General features: G+C 40.3%; 1 protein-coding gene across 1 annotated transcript in view; it reads left to right on the top strand.

The window, feature by feature from the left end:
- CRLF2 (cytokine receptor like factor 2) overlaps positions 1 to 4,668 on the top strand; it is a 32,465-nt gene extending 27,797 nt beyond the window's left edge. Inside the window, exon 6 of the mRNA XM_040336267.1 lies at positions 2,718 to 4,668. Within this exon, the coding sequence (XP_040192201.1) occupies positions 2,718 to 2,972 (255 nt within the window). The 3' untranslated portion in view covers positions 2,973 to 4,668. The remainder of the gene's footprint in view (positions 1 to 2,717) is intronic.
- Positions 4,669 to 16,747: the final 12,079 nt, after the last annotated feature.

Genomic DNA, 16,747 nt, shown 5'->3' on the forward strand with positions numbered 1-16,747 from the left:
GAGATACTGTATAGGAAGCTGCAGTTAAAGTGAGGTGAAAAAAACATGTCATACTTACCTGCTCTAAAAACAAGCCTTTTGGATAAAGTAATTTTCTTTAAATACAGATCCACTTACAGGTGGTTTTGAGGGTATAGGAGTTAGTTCAGTGGTAATGATCCTCACTGTTCTCATTTAAAGGCATAGTAAATATTCCTACCTGCATCTTGTGTTTTTCACCAGCATAAGATGTTCATAAATCATGCAACTTGATGGTGACATTTTGTTGCGCACAGCCTATAGTTTAGTAAGTCTTCACATTCCTGTGCCAGCATTCGGCAAGGTCCGGCACAGGTTAAAGCATGACCTGTGTCTGTAGTATGAGACCTGACACTTTCTGTGAGTAAACAACATATCTCACAATCCCCAGACCTCTCAGTCTAGTGCTTGTGCAGGTGATAACTACACAATTGTTAGATATAACATAGGCAGATGTAGGCAGAGCACCCACAGACACACATAGAGCTCACTCTTGCAGCTAAGATGATATATTTAAGTACATTAGCACATTTGTGATGCAACACAGAGGGCATGCATTAGATAATGTGTGAACCAAAACAGGAAGTTACCATGTCCCCTTGGTGCATAGGGACCAGCTAGCTGAAGCAATACATTGAAGCTAGCTAGCTGAAGCCACAACATAAGAGCCCATCATTACATGGCAAGATTTTTGCACTTTGTTAATGACACCTTAAACTAAAGCAGCACAATATGGAAAATGCTTAGTTGTTTGGGTACCTTTCTTGAGACTAATCTGTGAAAAAAAATGTACCCAACAGTGAGATGGCAGACAACAGGAGAAAGGAGAGCAAACCAATCCCTGTTCTTGGAGTTAATTTCTGAAAACAATCTTAATTTCATTTTAAAATGAAATGCCCATATTGTACAGGAAATGGTAATATTAGAGGTCAAATCAGATGATATGACTAATAATCTGTCTAAGAGCTCTTCTCTTGTGGTCCTACATTTTTACCTCTTCCTTGAATTCCCTGATGACTGAGACTCTCCTACTGCATGCCATGGCATGCCATGGCTATGGCTTCTCCTACCCTCCGTTACATTTGTACTGTGTCGTTTAGCAACATTGTGGCTGGTGGATGGACATAACATCCTACACACCTAAAAGTGTCAAATAACAAACAAACGAAAAGCAATGAGACTTTGCTACTGGCACTCATAAAGAAACCCGCAATTATACATGAAAAATGTATCCTGAGATCGCCCAACGATATATTGTCCTTCAAAAGTTTAAAACCATATCAGTTCGAATTTAGCTGACAATCACCTCATAATCCATAGTCCACAAACTTCGCAAAAATATAGTCCTATATGTTATGTGTTCTACGTGTTTTGCAGCTTAGTGAGGCTTCCTCAGGACCCAATATTCTCTGGATGTAGTTGGGTTTTGTATCATAAATGTAATTGACTGGTGGTCACCGATTGACATTTTTGACATATCTTTCATCTCATATAAAAGTACAGAAATGTTGCATTACACTGAAGTAACAATAAAAACATTACTGTCATGAATCAGATGTGATCAGAACTATGTGGACTGCAACAGAGGGAACCCAGACGTGTTTTAAGTGAAAATATGGTTTATTAAGGATAGTGAAATAATATATTAAAATAACAACCTCCAAAAACACTCCAACCAACACCAACAGAAACCACAAATAATAACAGTAATAGACTAATATGTACAAGTAATAAGGACAAACCGGAATCACAACAGGGCAAGGCCAGGATCGTCAACGGGAGGTCAGCAGCTGGGCAAAGGGAGCACAAACAGGACAAGGAGGGGATGGAGGGATCACAGGGGGAACAGGTGTAGGTACAGAGCACAGAGCACAGGGTACAGGGTACAGGGTACAGGGTAACAGGATTCCAGGTACAGGTTTCAGGTTAGGGCACAAGAAAGATATCAAGGCAAGGTCTAATTGTCACTGCCAGGTATTTATACACATCTCCTGCAATCAGGCTCAGGTGACGCCTGATCGCAGGAGATGTCGGCCCCACATTGCCAAGAACTCCCCGCTGGTGGACGCCAGTACTGCAGCCCAAGGATCACATAATACCACCAGGGGAGAGCTCCCCTGGCAGTTCCAGACTGCCAGGAGACACCTGGTGGTGGACCACAGTACTGCACGCCAAATACCAGGCAGTATCACCAGCGGGAGGAACCTTTCCTGACAATCACATTTATAACCAATATTATAGTAATATATTTATCATCTTTTTCTTTAAAATTAATTAAAAAAAGTATCCAACTTGGAACAGGCTTGACTGTCCCTCATATGACTATGTATAAAACTAGGTATGTACTGTATGGTAAAGCTCTCCTCCAGGGACAAAAGGTAGAGCCATTAGCACCAAAGGGACCTGGGGAGGAAAAAGGTGAGATCCACAGGGGGGCTACATGGAGAAATAATACTCTCTACCAGAAGTTGTGTGCATATGCCAAGTAACACCAGGAGACTTCCCTCCACTTTCCTGTACCCATCCCTGATATAAACAAAGGTGTCGGAGAGTGAAGATTGGATTAGCACAAATCTTCTTTTGCAGGGTCTTTTTGGTCCTTACCTTTTGTATAGCAATATGACAATGTGGTACCTTAAATCATTTGTATAATGAGTCATTTTGTTTATCCATTTCCACACATCTATATATTTTTCTAGGAATGGATGAAAGCATCAAGAAATAATAATGTGCATCTTGAAAAAATAGAGTCGGTCTCGGAAGAGCAAGATGAAGACCAAATGTCGACATTGCTTAAAGATAATGTGGCTGAGATCTTGGACAGCCAGTGTTTGTCTAAGGAACCAATGGACACTTCCATGACTATGCCTGCACCACTTGTTCAAAATGTATCTGATGCTTGCTTTACAAATATGAATTTCACAATGAATGACAGCATGTATATTATGCTTTAAATAACTTCCAGTAGTACTGAAAGGCCTGTTTACTACAGACACAGAATGTAGACTCATGCGCTATGAGGTGATAGCTGCATTGACATGTTTTTGGTTAAGCATATTTTCATTCAAATGATAAAAAAAAAGCAAAAAAAAAAGAAACCAAGATGTTTCTTCAATCTACAATGATCTACAATAAAGGTAAAATGTTAGTCCTAGAAGACCAAGAGATTGCTATGGGGACTATCTATCTGTAATGGTTTATCCTGCCAGCAATAACTAGTGACAAACTATTTTGGATAATATGCACACCTTGATGTCAAAGGGAATACTATGCAAATTTATTAGTTCTTGCTTTTGAATGCCATATTGCTTAGTAGTGGGGATACTATCAATGCCTATAATAGAAAGCCAAATATGATAGCTGTTAGAATTTTTTTCATTATGATCTTCACAGGTTCAGTTTAGTCCTAGCTAAATCAAAACCATACAAGTTAACTCAGCTAATAATAATAGGGGGCTAACCATAGAGAATTATGGCAATTCAGGGAACAGTAGGGAATTTGTGCATGTACTGTGCATTATAACAAGTTAGCTTGGATGGGATACAGTGTGAGTTGCAAGCATTTCCCAGCAATTGAAAGTGCCATCCTTTTATTTTTATTTTTATAGAAGCTGTGAGGGTGGGTGTTGTACAGAGAGTTGGCGGACTCTTTATTTTTCTAGAAGCTGTGAGGGTGGGGGTTGAACAAAGAGTTGGCAGACTCTTTATTTTTCTAGAAGCTGGGTGGGTGTTAAACAAAGAGTTGGTGTACTCTTTATTTTTCTAGAAGCTGGGTGGGTGTTAAACAGAGAGTTGGTGGACTCTTTATTTTTCTAGAAGCTGGGTGGGTGTTCAACAGAGAGTTGGCGGACTCTTTATTTTTCTAGAAGCTGTGGGGGTGTTCAACAGAGAGTTGGCGGACTCTTTATTTTTCTAGAAGCTGGGTGGGTGTTCAACAGAGAGTTGGCGGACTCTTTATTTTTCTAGAAGCTGTGGGGGTGTTCAACAGAGAGTTGGCGGACTCTTTATTTTTCTAGAAGCTGTGGGGGTGGGTGTTCAACAAAGAGTTGGTGGACTCTTTATTTTTCTAGAAGCTGGGAGGGTGGGTGTTAAACAGAGAGTTGGTGGACTCTTTATTTTTCTAGAAGCTGGGAGGGTGGGTGTTGAACAGAGAGTTGGCGGACTCTTTATTTTTCTAGAAGCTGTGGGGGTGGGTGTTCAACAAAGAGTTGGTGGACTCTTTATTTTTCTAGAAGCTGGGAGGGTGGGTGTTAAACAGAGAGTTGGTGGACTCTTTATTTTTCTAGAAGCTGGGAGGGTGGGTGTTGAACAGAGAGTTGGCGGACTCTTTATTTTTCTAGAAGCTGTGGGGGTGGGTGTTCAACAAAGAGTTGGTGGACTCTTTATTTTTCTAGAAGCTGGGAGGGTGGGTGTTAAACAGAGAGTTGGTGGACTCTTTATTTTTCTAGAAGCTGGGAGGGTGGGTGTTGAACAGAGAGTTGATGGACTCTTTTTTTTTTCTAGAAGCTGGGTGGGTGTTCAACAGAGAGTTGGCGGACTCTTTATTTTTCTAGAAGCTGTGGGGGTGGGTGTTGAACAGAGAGTTGGTGGACTTTTTTTAAGCACACTTATCCTTTGAGATGGCAAAAATAAAAAACTGTAAAAAAGAAACAGCAATGTCTATATTTTCTATATAGAGTCTTTAATGTGAAATTTTCCTTCCTTTGAGCTGATTTATTCTTCCTATAGTTTGTAAACTATTTAACTGCTTGCCGACCAGCCGCTGTCATTATACTTCGGCAGGTCGGCACGGTCCTGCGAGCAGTCATAGCTGTGCGTTGGCTCCTTTAAGTGGGATAGCAGGCTGTGGGCATGATAGGCAGAACAGGGACATGTGTGTGAACACACAAATCCCTGTTCTGTGAGGAATGACAGATCATGAGTTCCTAATAGCTTGGAACCACAATCTGTCATTTCCTCGAGGTCATTCCCCCACAGTTAGGAACACACATAGGGAACACAATTAACCCCTTGATCGCCCCCTAGTGTTAACCCCTTCCCTGTCAGTGAAATTTTTACAGTAATCAGTGCATTTTATAGCACTCATTGCTGTATAAATGGCAGTGGTCCCAAAAATGTGTCAAAAGTGTCCGATGTATCCGCCATTATGTTGAAGTCCCGATAAAAATCGCAGATCGCCGCCATTTCTAGTAAAAAAAATAATAATAATAAAAATGCTATAAATCTATCCCCTATTTTGTAGACGCTATAACTTTTGCGCAAACAAATCAATATGCACTTATTGCGATTTTTATTACCAAAAATATGTAGAAGAGAACATATTGGCCTAAACTGAGAAAAAAATTGGGGATATTATAGCAAAAAGTACAAAATATTGTGTTTTTTTAAATTTGTCACTCTTTTTATGTTTATAGCGCAAAAATAAAAACCGCAGAGATGATCAAATACCACCAAAAGAAAGCTCTATTTGTGGGAAAAAAAGGACGTAAATTTTGTTTGGATGCAGCGCCGCATGACTGCGCAATTGTCAGTTAAAGCGACGCAGTGCCAAATCACAAAAAATGGCCTGGTCATCGAGCAACCAAATCTTCCGGGGCTGAAGTGGTTAAGAGAGCTTCATTGTAATTTGCTTTCAAGATCAAATAATTATTACTTAGGTCCATTGTCTCGGGGGCCTTAAACGGCGTACTTTGCCTTTTTGGTAATCCGCCACTGATCTTCTGAGAGCAGGCATCAAATTACAATCATGTTTTGCAATAGGATTTTTATGTTAATTGAGGCACTTTTAGGCTATGCATGTGTAAATAAATTTGGGGCTACAGTTTTTTCTATTAAAGCATGCTATTATAGTAAAAGCACACCTTCCTACCACTGGTGTAGCATGTGTGTGTGTGTGTGTGTGGGCACAATATTTAGTCCTGCAACATCTCGAGTGTGCTGGGTCCAATGCCCCAGCCGACTGCGTACTTAGTTACAACCAGGGCTTTTTTTTTCAGCTGGAAGGTGGTAGAACTCCATTTTACCACCTCTGGCTAGCCCTGTCCTCTCCATCTTGTAACAAAACTCAGAAGGCGGTAGAGGAAGTTTTTGCACTAATCACTTCCTCTACCGACTTCTGCGTGGCAGGGACATATGTTGGTGGGTGACCTGATCCCGAAGCCACAACTTGCTGCATTTTTTTTGTTTCCTAGGGTGCTTTGGGAGGTCGTTCTGGTCCTCACCCCGCTTGTCCAATCTGTGTAGCACAGAGACGAATGAAGTGTTACGACACTCTTCCCTCTTCAGCTCTGTTCTCTTGGCTTTGTGCTGTTCTGATGAGTTGGGGGAAACATCTACCAGAGCATTAAGTAAGGCTCTTTTGAAGAGGTGAGAGAGAGCTGTGTGTGTGGGGGGTGTATTTGTGAAGAGGTTAAAGCTGGTTAAAGCCCTGGTGAGAGGACAATCGGCATAATAACGAGGGGTTTTTCTTGCCATTCTTTCCTGCCAGCCTATAACCCTGATGTAATGATGGGGTTATTGGCTTGGCTGCTCTGCTGTAGGTTAGGGTTAGGGGGATTAGGGGATGAAAATGACTTGCCTTGCCCTGAGCGCTGACAACCCTTAGACGCGAGTTTCACAACTCGCATTAGGCGCTCTATAAGTATTTATTCCAATTAGGGTTGCCACCTCATCCCTTTAATACAGAACACATATGAATTACACAGGTTCTGTGGCTGATTAAGGTGGTAATTGAACTCAAGTGGAGCCTTATCTAAATGATATTAGCCTCATGATAGTGTAATTCATATGTGTTCTGTTTTAAAGGGATGAGGTGGCAACCCTAATTCCAATCCAATCCAATCCAATCCAACCCACATTACGCCACCGCTTCCTACTAACAGACGGCCTGATAATGGGAATAGCAAGGCAAACCGAACCTCCAAAACAAAAGCAGCTGTGAATCTGCAGTAATGTTTACAAACATTTTTGTAATGTACATACATGATTTGGTAATGAATGTTTTTTTTTTCTTTCAAGTTTTACCTTAAAGGGGTTGTAAAGGTACATTTTTTCCCCTACAAGAAAAAAATTCCCACTACTAGCGCTACACCATAAGGACAATAAAACACAATGTTTAGTGTAGTAAAAAAAGATAAACAAACTCTTTCCGTGCAGCTGTCAATCACCTGAGAACATGGGCAAAAAACTGAAACAAAAAATACAGCGCTCGAGGATGGAGTACGAATCACTTTATAGTCTTTAAAGTATTGCAAAAAATACACATGAACTAAAAATATAAATAAAAACTGCACACTAGGCAGAAAGTTTACACAAGCGAATCTATTGCAAAGTCCCCAAACACTTGAACAATAACCATAAGGTGATGGTGGGATAGCAACCTGAAATCACTGCTGGGAGAAAGCTTCCAACCAAAGTACACTTCTGTAGTATATGAAGGTGGTACGGCCGTTAGTAAACCTCTAAGCAGGGAGAAGAAAAACACACAGCGGGGAGACAGCATCCACGCTGGGAGTGATCAAAGATGATATTCACCTGCCGAGGAAGAAATGGCTATAGTTCTAATCCAACAGGGCGGCCGATGGAGGCGGGATCACTCCTCGCAACGGAGGGCAGTAAGGGAGATCCTGGATGGGAACCACCGTGCCAATACAAGGACGCCACCGCGTCAATCAGAAGCGAGGAGGGAGGGGTGGAATCACCGCTGCGTCACATGAAGGGGAAGGGAATGAAGTCCGGACTCTATCCCTCAAGGGTCATGTGACTCCAGGGGCCAATCAGTGGAAGAGATAGCCGAGCAGTAGAATCAACAAGCTGAACGTCACTGAAGGAATTCCCAGACTGTCAGTATCTCAGCATTGGCTTCTTGTAAACAAGTGGGGGCATAAAACGAGATGGGGGTGAGCCGTGACTGACATGTTTCGCGTGCCAGACGCTTTGTCAAAGTCACGGACAGGCAACACCACCAGATTAAAATAGGAACATGTAACAATCCCATTGGATAATGGCAGGCGGGGGGACGGATTTAAAGTGTTAACCCCACCATCACCATTCGGTTCTTTATTTAAAAAAGCAACATATTGAGTTTGCAATTGTTTGTTGATATTAAACTAGAAACACCCAATAGTGACACATATACAAAAAATAATAATAATAGCACATAAACAAAAACAAAAATACATAATCCATACATTAAAAATAAATACATTGAAAATAAATGAAAATAAAAATAAAAAATAAATACAAATATAGTACACATTATCCTCAGCTCATAACATAAATATTAGTGACATGAACACATTTATCTATAAAAACTATCATTTTTTAATTTTTTAAAAAACATTGAATAAAAAGAGCCATAAGCTCTGTATGCTAAAATTTAAAATTTAATATTTAATATTTAATTCAAGTTTCGTTCGTAATACTGAGGATATCTAGCTCCTCGTTAAGGCCACCTGGTGACAAAGAACCCATCCGAAAGATCCAATAAGTTTCCCTCTTGCAGAGGAGGGAAAATCTTTCATTGGCCGTAAGTGACCCTATTGGAATGGACTCAATCGCCATGACCTCCAGGCACTTAAAATCTTTATTATGGGCCTGCAGGAAGTGTCTAGGTACACTGTGTTTGTCACAGCCCTTTGTGATAAGGCGTCTATGCTCACCTATACGTATCCGTAAAGTACGGATTGTCCTTCCTACATAAAGCAACTTACAAGGACAACGCAACACGTAAACAACGAATTCCGTTGAACAGGTAATGAATTGATTAATCGGAAAACTACAGTCTTTGGTTTTAATAACATCAGTCCCTCCTTTAGAGATAGACTGACAAGTGAGACATCCTCTTTTACCACATCTGAAGATACCTGTTTTATTATTGAAATAGGCCCGAATATCTAAAGGACGAGTGGGGTTATTCTTAGTGACTTTACTTGGTGCAATGATATTTCGGATGGTCCGTGCCCTTCTAAAGGTAATCTGGGGTTTAGGGGGAAGGGAAGAAGACAGATATTGGTCTAGTTGAAGAATGTTGAAATGTTTATTAATAATGCTGCTTATGTTTTTATGTTCAGTATTGAAAGTAGAAATAAACCTTATATTATTTACGACCCTGTCCTTAATGACCTTCTTCTTTTTGTTCATAATCATATTGGAATTGAAAGCATCATCTAATAATTCTTGTGGATATCCCTTCTCTCTAAATTTCGTCTTCATAGTAAGGCCCTGGGTCATGTAGTCCTGTAACTTTGAACAGTTTCTCCGTAGCCTATTGAATTGCCCATATGGGATGTTTGATTTCCACGACGAGTGATGGCAACTATTAAAGTGTAAATATGAATTACCACTAGTGGGTTTAATATGATTACTAGTGGTAATGACCTCCTGATCATGTGAAAGTACCAAATCCAAAAAAATTAAGTTATCCTTATCGAAGACATGCGTAAACGAAAGGCCTAGCTCATTATTGTTACAGTGGTCTACAAATAATGAAAAAAGATCAGCACCACCACTCCAAATGAGGACTACGTCGTCTATATAACGCCCATAGAAGACGACGTGTTCCAGAAATGGATTGTTATTCCAAATATGCAAAATTTCCCAGTAGCCCATAGTCAGATTGGCATAAACCGGTGCAAAATTGGCCCCCATTGCAGTACCTTTCCTTTGTAAAAAGAACTGATCACAGAAAGAAAAATAATTGTGTTTAAGGCAGAATTCAATACCTCTACTGATAAATTCAGATTGTAGAGAGTTAATATCGTTGTTTTTACTTAAGAAGTATTGTACTGCCGCTAAACCAATATTATGGGGTATTGACGTGTACAAAGAGGCCACGTCTAGTGACGCCCAAGCATAACCCTCTTCCCAGGAATAATTTTCAAGGGTCTTAATAATGTCATTGGAATCTTTAATATAAGATGGCAATTCACAAACAATAGGCTGTAGGGCATGGTCTATATACATAGATAGGCCACTAGTAAGGCTATTAGTACTAGCAACAATCGGGCGACCCGGTGGGTCTACTAAAGATTTATGTACTTTCGGGAGGTGGTAAAAATGTGGAGTACTAGAAATTTTGGGCAATAAGAAGGACTTTTCACTCTTGTTGATAACGCCTTTACTATAGGCCGTCTCAACAAGAGTAGTAAGTTCTATTTGATAGGCGGAGAAAGGGTCTGTATTGAGTTTTTGGTAAGTCTCGCCATCCGACAGCAGACGATATGCTTCTCGGAGGTATTCAACCTTATCCTGTACAACTAGGCTCCCGCCTTTGTCGGCTTGTTTGACTATAATATTTTTATTTGCCGTGAGATCTTTAAGTGCCTGACGTTCTGCAAAATTTAGATTGAGGGTCCCTGACTTAGAAGGGTTATCACAAAAACTGGAAAAATCCTTATACACAGCTTGATAGAAGGTCTCAATATAGGGCCCTTTAGAGCGGGTAGGGTTAAAAACGGACTGAGGCCTAAATTTTGTGTGCACTATGTCCGGTTCCATGAAAGGACAAAAAGTTTGACTCTCTGTATTGCCCTCAGACCATAGTTCTTCAAGGATTAATAACAAACCATCTGGATCTTGATCAATGTCTGGGTCCTCACGAGTGCTAGTTGCAACACTGTCAGAATCCTGAACATTGTCAGTATTGGACGCATCACGTTTAGCAAAAAATCTTCTGAGGGTGAGGAGTCGAACAAATTTATTTAGATCCTTAAAAAGTCCAAATTTATTTGGTCCAGTAGAAGGACAAAAACTTAGCCCTTTGCGTAAAAGGGTAAGCTCAATTGGGGTTAGGGTATGGCTAGAAAGATTAAATATTTTAATGGTACTATCTTTTAGTCCCTGTCTGTCTTTTCTTTTTTGTTCAGTCTTGGATCGGAGTCCTCCTCTTCTACCTCTTCGAGTTTTCTTTTTTCTTTTTGTAATGAGGTTCCCTTTAGGGGTAAGTCTAAAAAACCTTCATCGATATTGCCTATTATAGTGTCACACATAGAGGTTGGAGGCCCATTGACTCTTGGACGAGCCCCTTCCTTCATGTAGACTTCTAAGTCTTTAGATAGAGGGCTATATTTATTACTAGTGGTGACTGAGAAGCATATGGGTAATTGTGAAAATGACGTGTTGCACTCATGATCACTATTGGGGTCTGCTATACTTGGACTGGGGTTGAGATCTACCAAAATGGGAGGGGGATTGGGTATTAAAATAGGTACGTTGGAAAGCTGGTTAATTGGCCCCTCTGATATTGGTTGCTAAGCAACCAATATCAGAGGGGCCAATTAACCAGCTTTCCAACGTACCTATTTTAATACCCAATCCCCCTCCCATTTTGGTAGATCTCAACCCCAGTCCAAGTATAGCAGACCCCAATAGTGATCATGAGTGCAACACGTCATTTTCACAATTACCCATATGCTTCTCAGTCACCACTAGTAATAAATATAGCCCTCTATCTAAAGACTTAGAAGTCTACATGAAGGAAGGGGCTCGTCCAAGAGTCAATGGGCCTCCAACCTCTATGTGTGACACTATAATAGGCAATATCGATGAAGGTTTTTTAGACTTACCCCTAAAGGGAACCTCATTACAAAAAGAAAAAAGAAAACTCGAAGAGGTAGAAGAGGAGGACTCCGATCCAAGACTGAACAAAAAAGAAAAGACAGACAGGGACTAAAAGATAGTACCATTAAAATATTTAATCTTTCTAGCCATACCCTAACCCCAATTGAGCTTACCCTTTTACGCAAAGGGCTAAGTTTTTGTCCTTCTACTGGACCAAATAAATTTGGACTTTTTAAGGATCTAAATAAATTTGTTCGACTCCTCACCCTCAGAAGATTTTTTGCTAAACGTGATGCGTCCAATACTGACAATGTTCAGGATTCTGACAGTGTTGCAACTAGCACTCGTGAGGACCCAGACATTGATCAAGATCCAGATGGTTTGTTATTAATCCTTGAAGAACTATGGTCTGAGGGCAATACAGAGAGTCAAACTTTTTGTCCTTTCATGGAACCGGACATAGTGCACACAAAATTTAGGCCTCAGTCCGTTTTTAACCCTACCCGCTCTAAAGGGCCCTATATTGAGACCTTCTATCAAGCTGTGTATAAGGATTTTTCCAGTTTTTGTGATAACCCTTCTAAGTCAGGGACCCTCAATCTAAATTTTGCAGAACGTCAGGCACTTAAAGATCTCACGGCAAATAAAAATATTATAGTCAAACAAGCCGACAAAGGCGGGAGCCTAGTTGTACAGGATAAGGTTGAATACCTCCGAGAAGCATATCGTCTGCTGTCGGATGGCGAGACTTACCAAAAACTCAATACAGACCCTTTCTCCGCCTATCAAATAGAACTTACTACTCTTGTTGAGACGGCCTATAGTAAAGGCGTTATCAACAAGAGTGAAAAGTCCTTCTTATTGCCCAAAATTTCTAGTACTCCACATTTTTACCACCTCCCGAAAGTACATAAATCTTTAGTAGACCCACCGGGTCGCCCGATTGTTGCTAGTACTAATAGCCTTACTAGTGGCCTATCTATGTATATAGACCATGCCCTACAGCCTATTGTTTGTGAATTGCCATCTTATATTAAAGATTCCAATGACATTATTAAGACCCTTGAAAATTATTCCTGGGAAGAGGGTTATGCTTGGGCGTCACTAGACGTGGCCTCTTTGTACACGTCAATACCCCATAATATTGGTTTAGCGGCAGTACAATACTTCTTAAGTAAAAACAACGATATTAACTCTCTACAATCTGAATTTATCAGTAGAGGTATTGAATTCTGCCTTAAACACAATTATTTTTCTTTCTGTGATCAGTTCTTTTTACAAAGGAAAGGTACTGCAATGGGGGCCAATTTTGCACCGGTTTATGCCAATCTGACTATGGGCTACTGGGAAATTTTGCATATTTGGAATAACAATCCATTTCTGGAACACGTCGTCTTCTATGGGCGTTATATAGACGACGTAGTCCTCATTTGGAGTGGTGGTGCTGATCTTTTTTCATTATTTGTAGACCACTGTAACAATAATGAGCTAGGCCTTTCGTTTACGCATGTCTTCGATAAGGATAACTTAATTTTTTTGGATTTGGTACTTTCACATGATCAGGAGGTCATTACCACTAGTAATCATATTAAACCCACTAGTGGTAATTCATATTTACACTTTAATAGTTGCCATCACTCGTCGTGGAAATCAAACATCCCATATGGGCAATTCAATAGGCTACGGAGAAACTGTTCAAAGTTACAGGACTACATGACCCAGGGCCTTACTATGAAGACGAAATTTAGAGAGAAGGGATATCCACAAGAATTATTAGATGATGCTTTCAATTCCAATATGATTATGAACAAAAAGAAGAAGGTCATTAAGGACAGGGTCGTAAATAATATAAGGTTTATTTCTACTTTCAATACTGAACATAAAAACATAAGCAGCATTATTAATAAACATTTCAACATTCTTCAACTAGACCAATATCTGTCTTCTTCCCTTCCCCCTAAACCCCAGATTACCTTTAGAAGGGCACGGACCATCCGAAATATCATTGCACCAAGTAAAGTCACTAAGAATAACCCCACTCGTCCTTTAGATATTCGGGCCTATTTCAATAATAAAACAGGTATCTTCAGATGTGGTAAAAGAGGATGTCTCACTTGTCAGTCTATCTCTAAAGGAGGGACTGATGTTATTAAAACCAAAGACTGTAGTTTTCCGATTAATCAATTCATTACCTGTTCAACGGAATTCGTTGTTTACGTGTTGCGTTGTCCTTGTAAGTTGCTTTATGTAGGAAGGACAATCCGTACTTTACGGATACGTATAGGTGAGCATAGACGCCTTATCACAAAGGGCTGTGACAAACACAGTGTACCTAGACACTTCCTGCAGGCCCATAATAAAGATTTTAAGTGCCTGGAGGTCATGGCGATTGAGTCCATTCCAATAGGGTCACTTACGGCCAATGAAAGATTTTCCCTCCTCTGCAAGAGGGAAACTTATTGGATCTTTCGGATGGGTTCTTTGTCACCAGGTGGCCTTAACGAGGAGCTAGATATCCTCAGTATTACGAACGAAACTTGAATTAAATATTAAATATTAAATTTTAAATTTTAGCATACAGAGCTTATGGCTCTTTTTATTCAATGTTTTTTAAAAAATTAAAAAATGATAGTTTTTATAGATAAATGTGTTCATGTCACTAATATTTATGTTATGAGCTGAGGATAATGTGTACTATATTTGTATTTATTTTTTATTTTTATTTTCATTTATTTTCAATGTATTTATTTTTAATGTATGGATTATGTATTTTTGTTTTTGTTTATGTGCTATTATTATTATTTTTTGTATATGTGTCACTATTGGGTGTTTCTAGTTTAATATCAACAAACAATTGCAAACTCAATATGTTGCTTTTTTAAATAAAGAACCGAATGGTGATGGTGGGGTTAACACTTTAAATCCGTCCCCCCGCCTGCCATTATCCAATGGGATTGTTACATGTTCCTATTTTAATCTGGTGGTGTTGCCTGTCCGTGACTTTGACAAAGCGTCTGGCACGCGAAACATGTCAGTCACGGCTCACCCCCATCTCGTTTTATGCCCCCACTTGTTTACAAGAAGCCAATGCTGAGATACTGACAGTCTGGGAATTCCTTCAGTGACGTTCAGCTTGTTGATTCTACTGCTCGGCTATCTCTTCCACTGATTGGCCCCTGGAGTCACATGACCCTTGAGGGATAGAGTCCGGACTTCATTCCCTTCCCCTTCATGTGACGCAGCGGTGATTCCACCCCTCCCTCCTCGCTTCTGATTGACGCGGTGGCGTCCTTGTATTGGCACGGTGGTTCCCATCCAGGATCTCCCTTACTGCCCTCCGTTGCGAGGAGTGATCCCGCCTCCATCGGCCGCCCTGTTGGATTAGAACTATAGCCATTTCTTCCTCGGCAGGTGAATATCATCTTTGATCACTCCCAGCGTGGATGCTGTCTCCCCGCTGTGTGTTTTTCTTCTCCCTGCTTAGAGGTTTACTAACGGCCGTACCACCTTCATATACTACAGAAGTGTACTTTGGTTGGAAGCTTTCTCCCAGCAGTGATTTCAGGTTGCTATCCCACCATCACCTTATGGTTATTGTTCAAGTGTTTGGGGACTTTGCAATAGATTCGCTTGTGTAAACTTTCTGCCTAGTGTGCAGTTTTTATTTATATTTTTAGTTCATGTGTATTTTTTGCAATACTTTAAAGACTATAAAGTGATTCGTACTCCATCCTCGAGCGCTGTATTTTTTGTTTCACATTTTTTCCCCTAAATAGCTTCCTTTACCTTAGTGCAGTCTTCCTTCACTTACCTCATCCTTCGATTTTGCTTTTAAATGTCCTTATTCCTTCTGAGAAATCCTCACTTCCTGTTCTTCTATCTGTAACTACACACAGTAATGTGAGGCTTTCTCCCTGGTGTGGAGAAAGCCTCTTGAGGGGGAAGGGGGCGAGCAGACAAGTCAGGACACTCTCTACTTTGCAGATAGAGAAAGGAGCTGTGTGTTAGTGGGCGTCCTGACACTCCTGCTCGCCCCCTCTTTTTTTTCATTTTTAATAGAATAAGGGAGGGTTATAACCCCTGTCATCTGTGTCCTATTGGGGAAATTTCGCTTCACTTCCTGTCCCATAGCCAAAAGAGTAAATGAGAGAAAATCCCTTCAAAGTGAGGGAATGCCTGGTTGTCCCTAAAGTCACTAGAACTAGTGTCCTCATTAGAAGCTTTACCCTGTATTCCTGTTCTGGTGACAACCCAAAACGTGGGATTTACTTTCTCTGTGATAATGGCAAACAGGGCAAATAGAGAGGATGCCTATTCATTATACAATATTCTTTTACAATTTTCCTTTAGATTTACCAAAACCATATACAGGCAGTCCCTTACTTTCAAACATCCGACTTACAAATGACTCCTACTTACAAACGGAGGGAAACAACAGTAAGTGAGAGAATATCTACCCCTAGGAAGGGAAATTCTCTTCTGTAAGAGTTAATATGGGAAAAAGGTGTCTCCACTGATGCTTTATCACCAGTCCATGTTTCCCTAACAAGCCCAAATTTTCAAAATTGTCATTGAGACAGAATGTGAGGTGAAATCTTCTGAACAGAGGCACAGACAGCAAAACAAATGTTACAGGGGTGATAACCCTTCCCTGTGCTATCCGAAAAGCTTAAAAATAGATTTTTTGGGCTGGAGCTACACCTAAAAAATTTACCTGTTCCGACTTACAAACAGATCTAACTTAAGAACAAACCTACAGTCCCTATCTTGTTTGTAACCCGGGGACCGCCTGTAATATGAAGTCTAACCTAAACACTTTCAATTTGTATACAATCAGACAGGCCCTTTCACTACATAATTGAAGATAAATCTAATGCCGCGTACACACGGTCATTTTTCGGCATGAAAAAAAAGACGTTTAAAAAAAATGTCATTTAAAATGATGGTGTGTGGGCTTCACATCATTTTTCAGGTTCTGAAAAACGACAACATTTTTTTTCAAACATGCTGCATTTTTTAACAACGTTTTAAACAATGTTGTTTTTCGGGTTGTAAAAAATGATCGTGTGTGGGCTAAAACGACGTTAAAAACCCGCGCATGCTCAGAAGCAAGTTATGAGACGGGAGCGCTCGTTCTGGTAAAACTACCGTTCATAATGGAGTAAGCAGA

The sequence above is a fragment of the Rana temporaria genome, chromosome 2 (genome assembly GCF_905171775.1).
Source record: "Rana temporaria chromosome 2, aRanTem1.1, whole genome shotgun sequence".
Taxonomy (NCBI): Eukaryota; Metazoa; Chordata; class Amphibia; order Anura; family Ranidae; genus Rana; species Rana temporaria.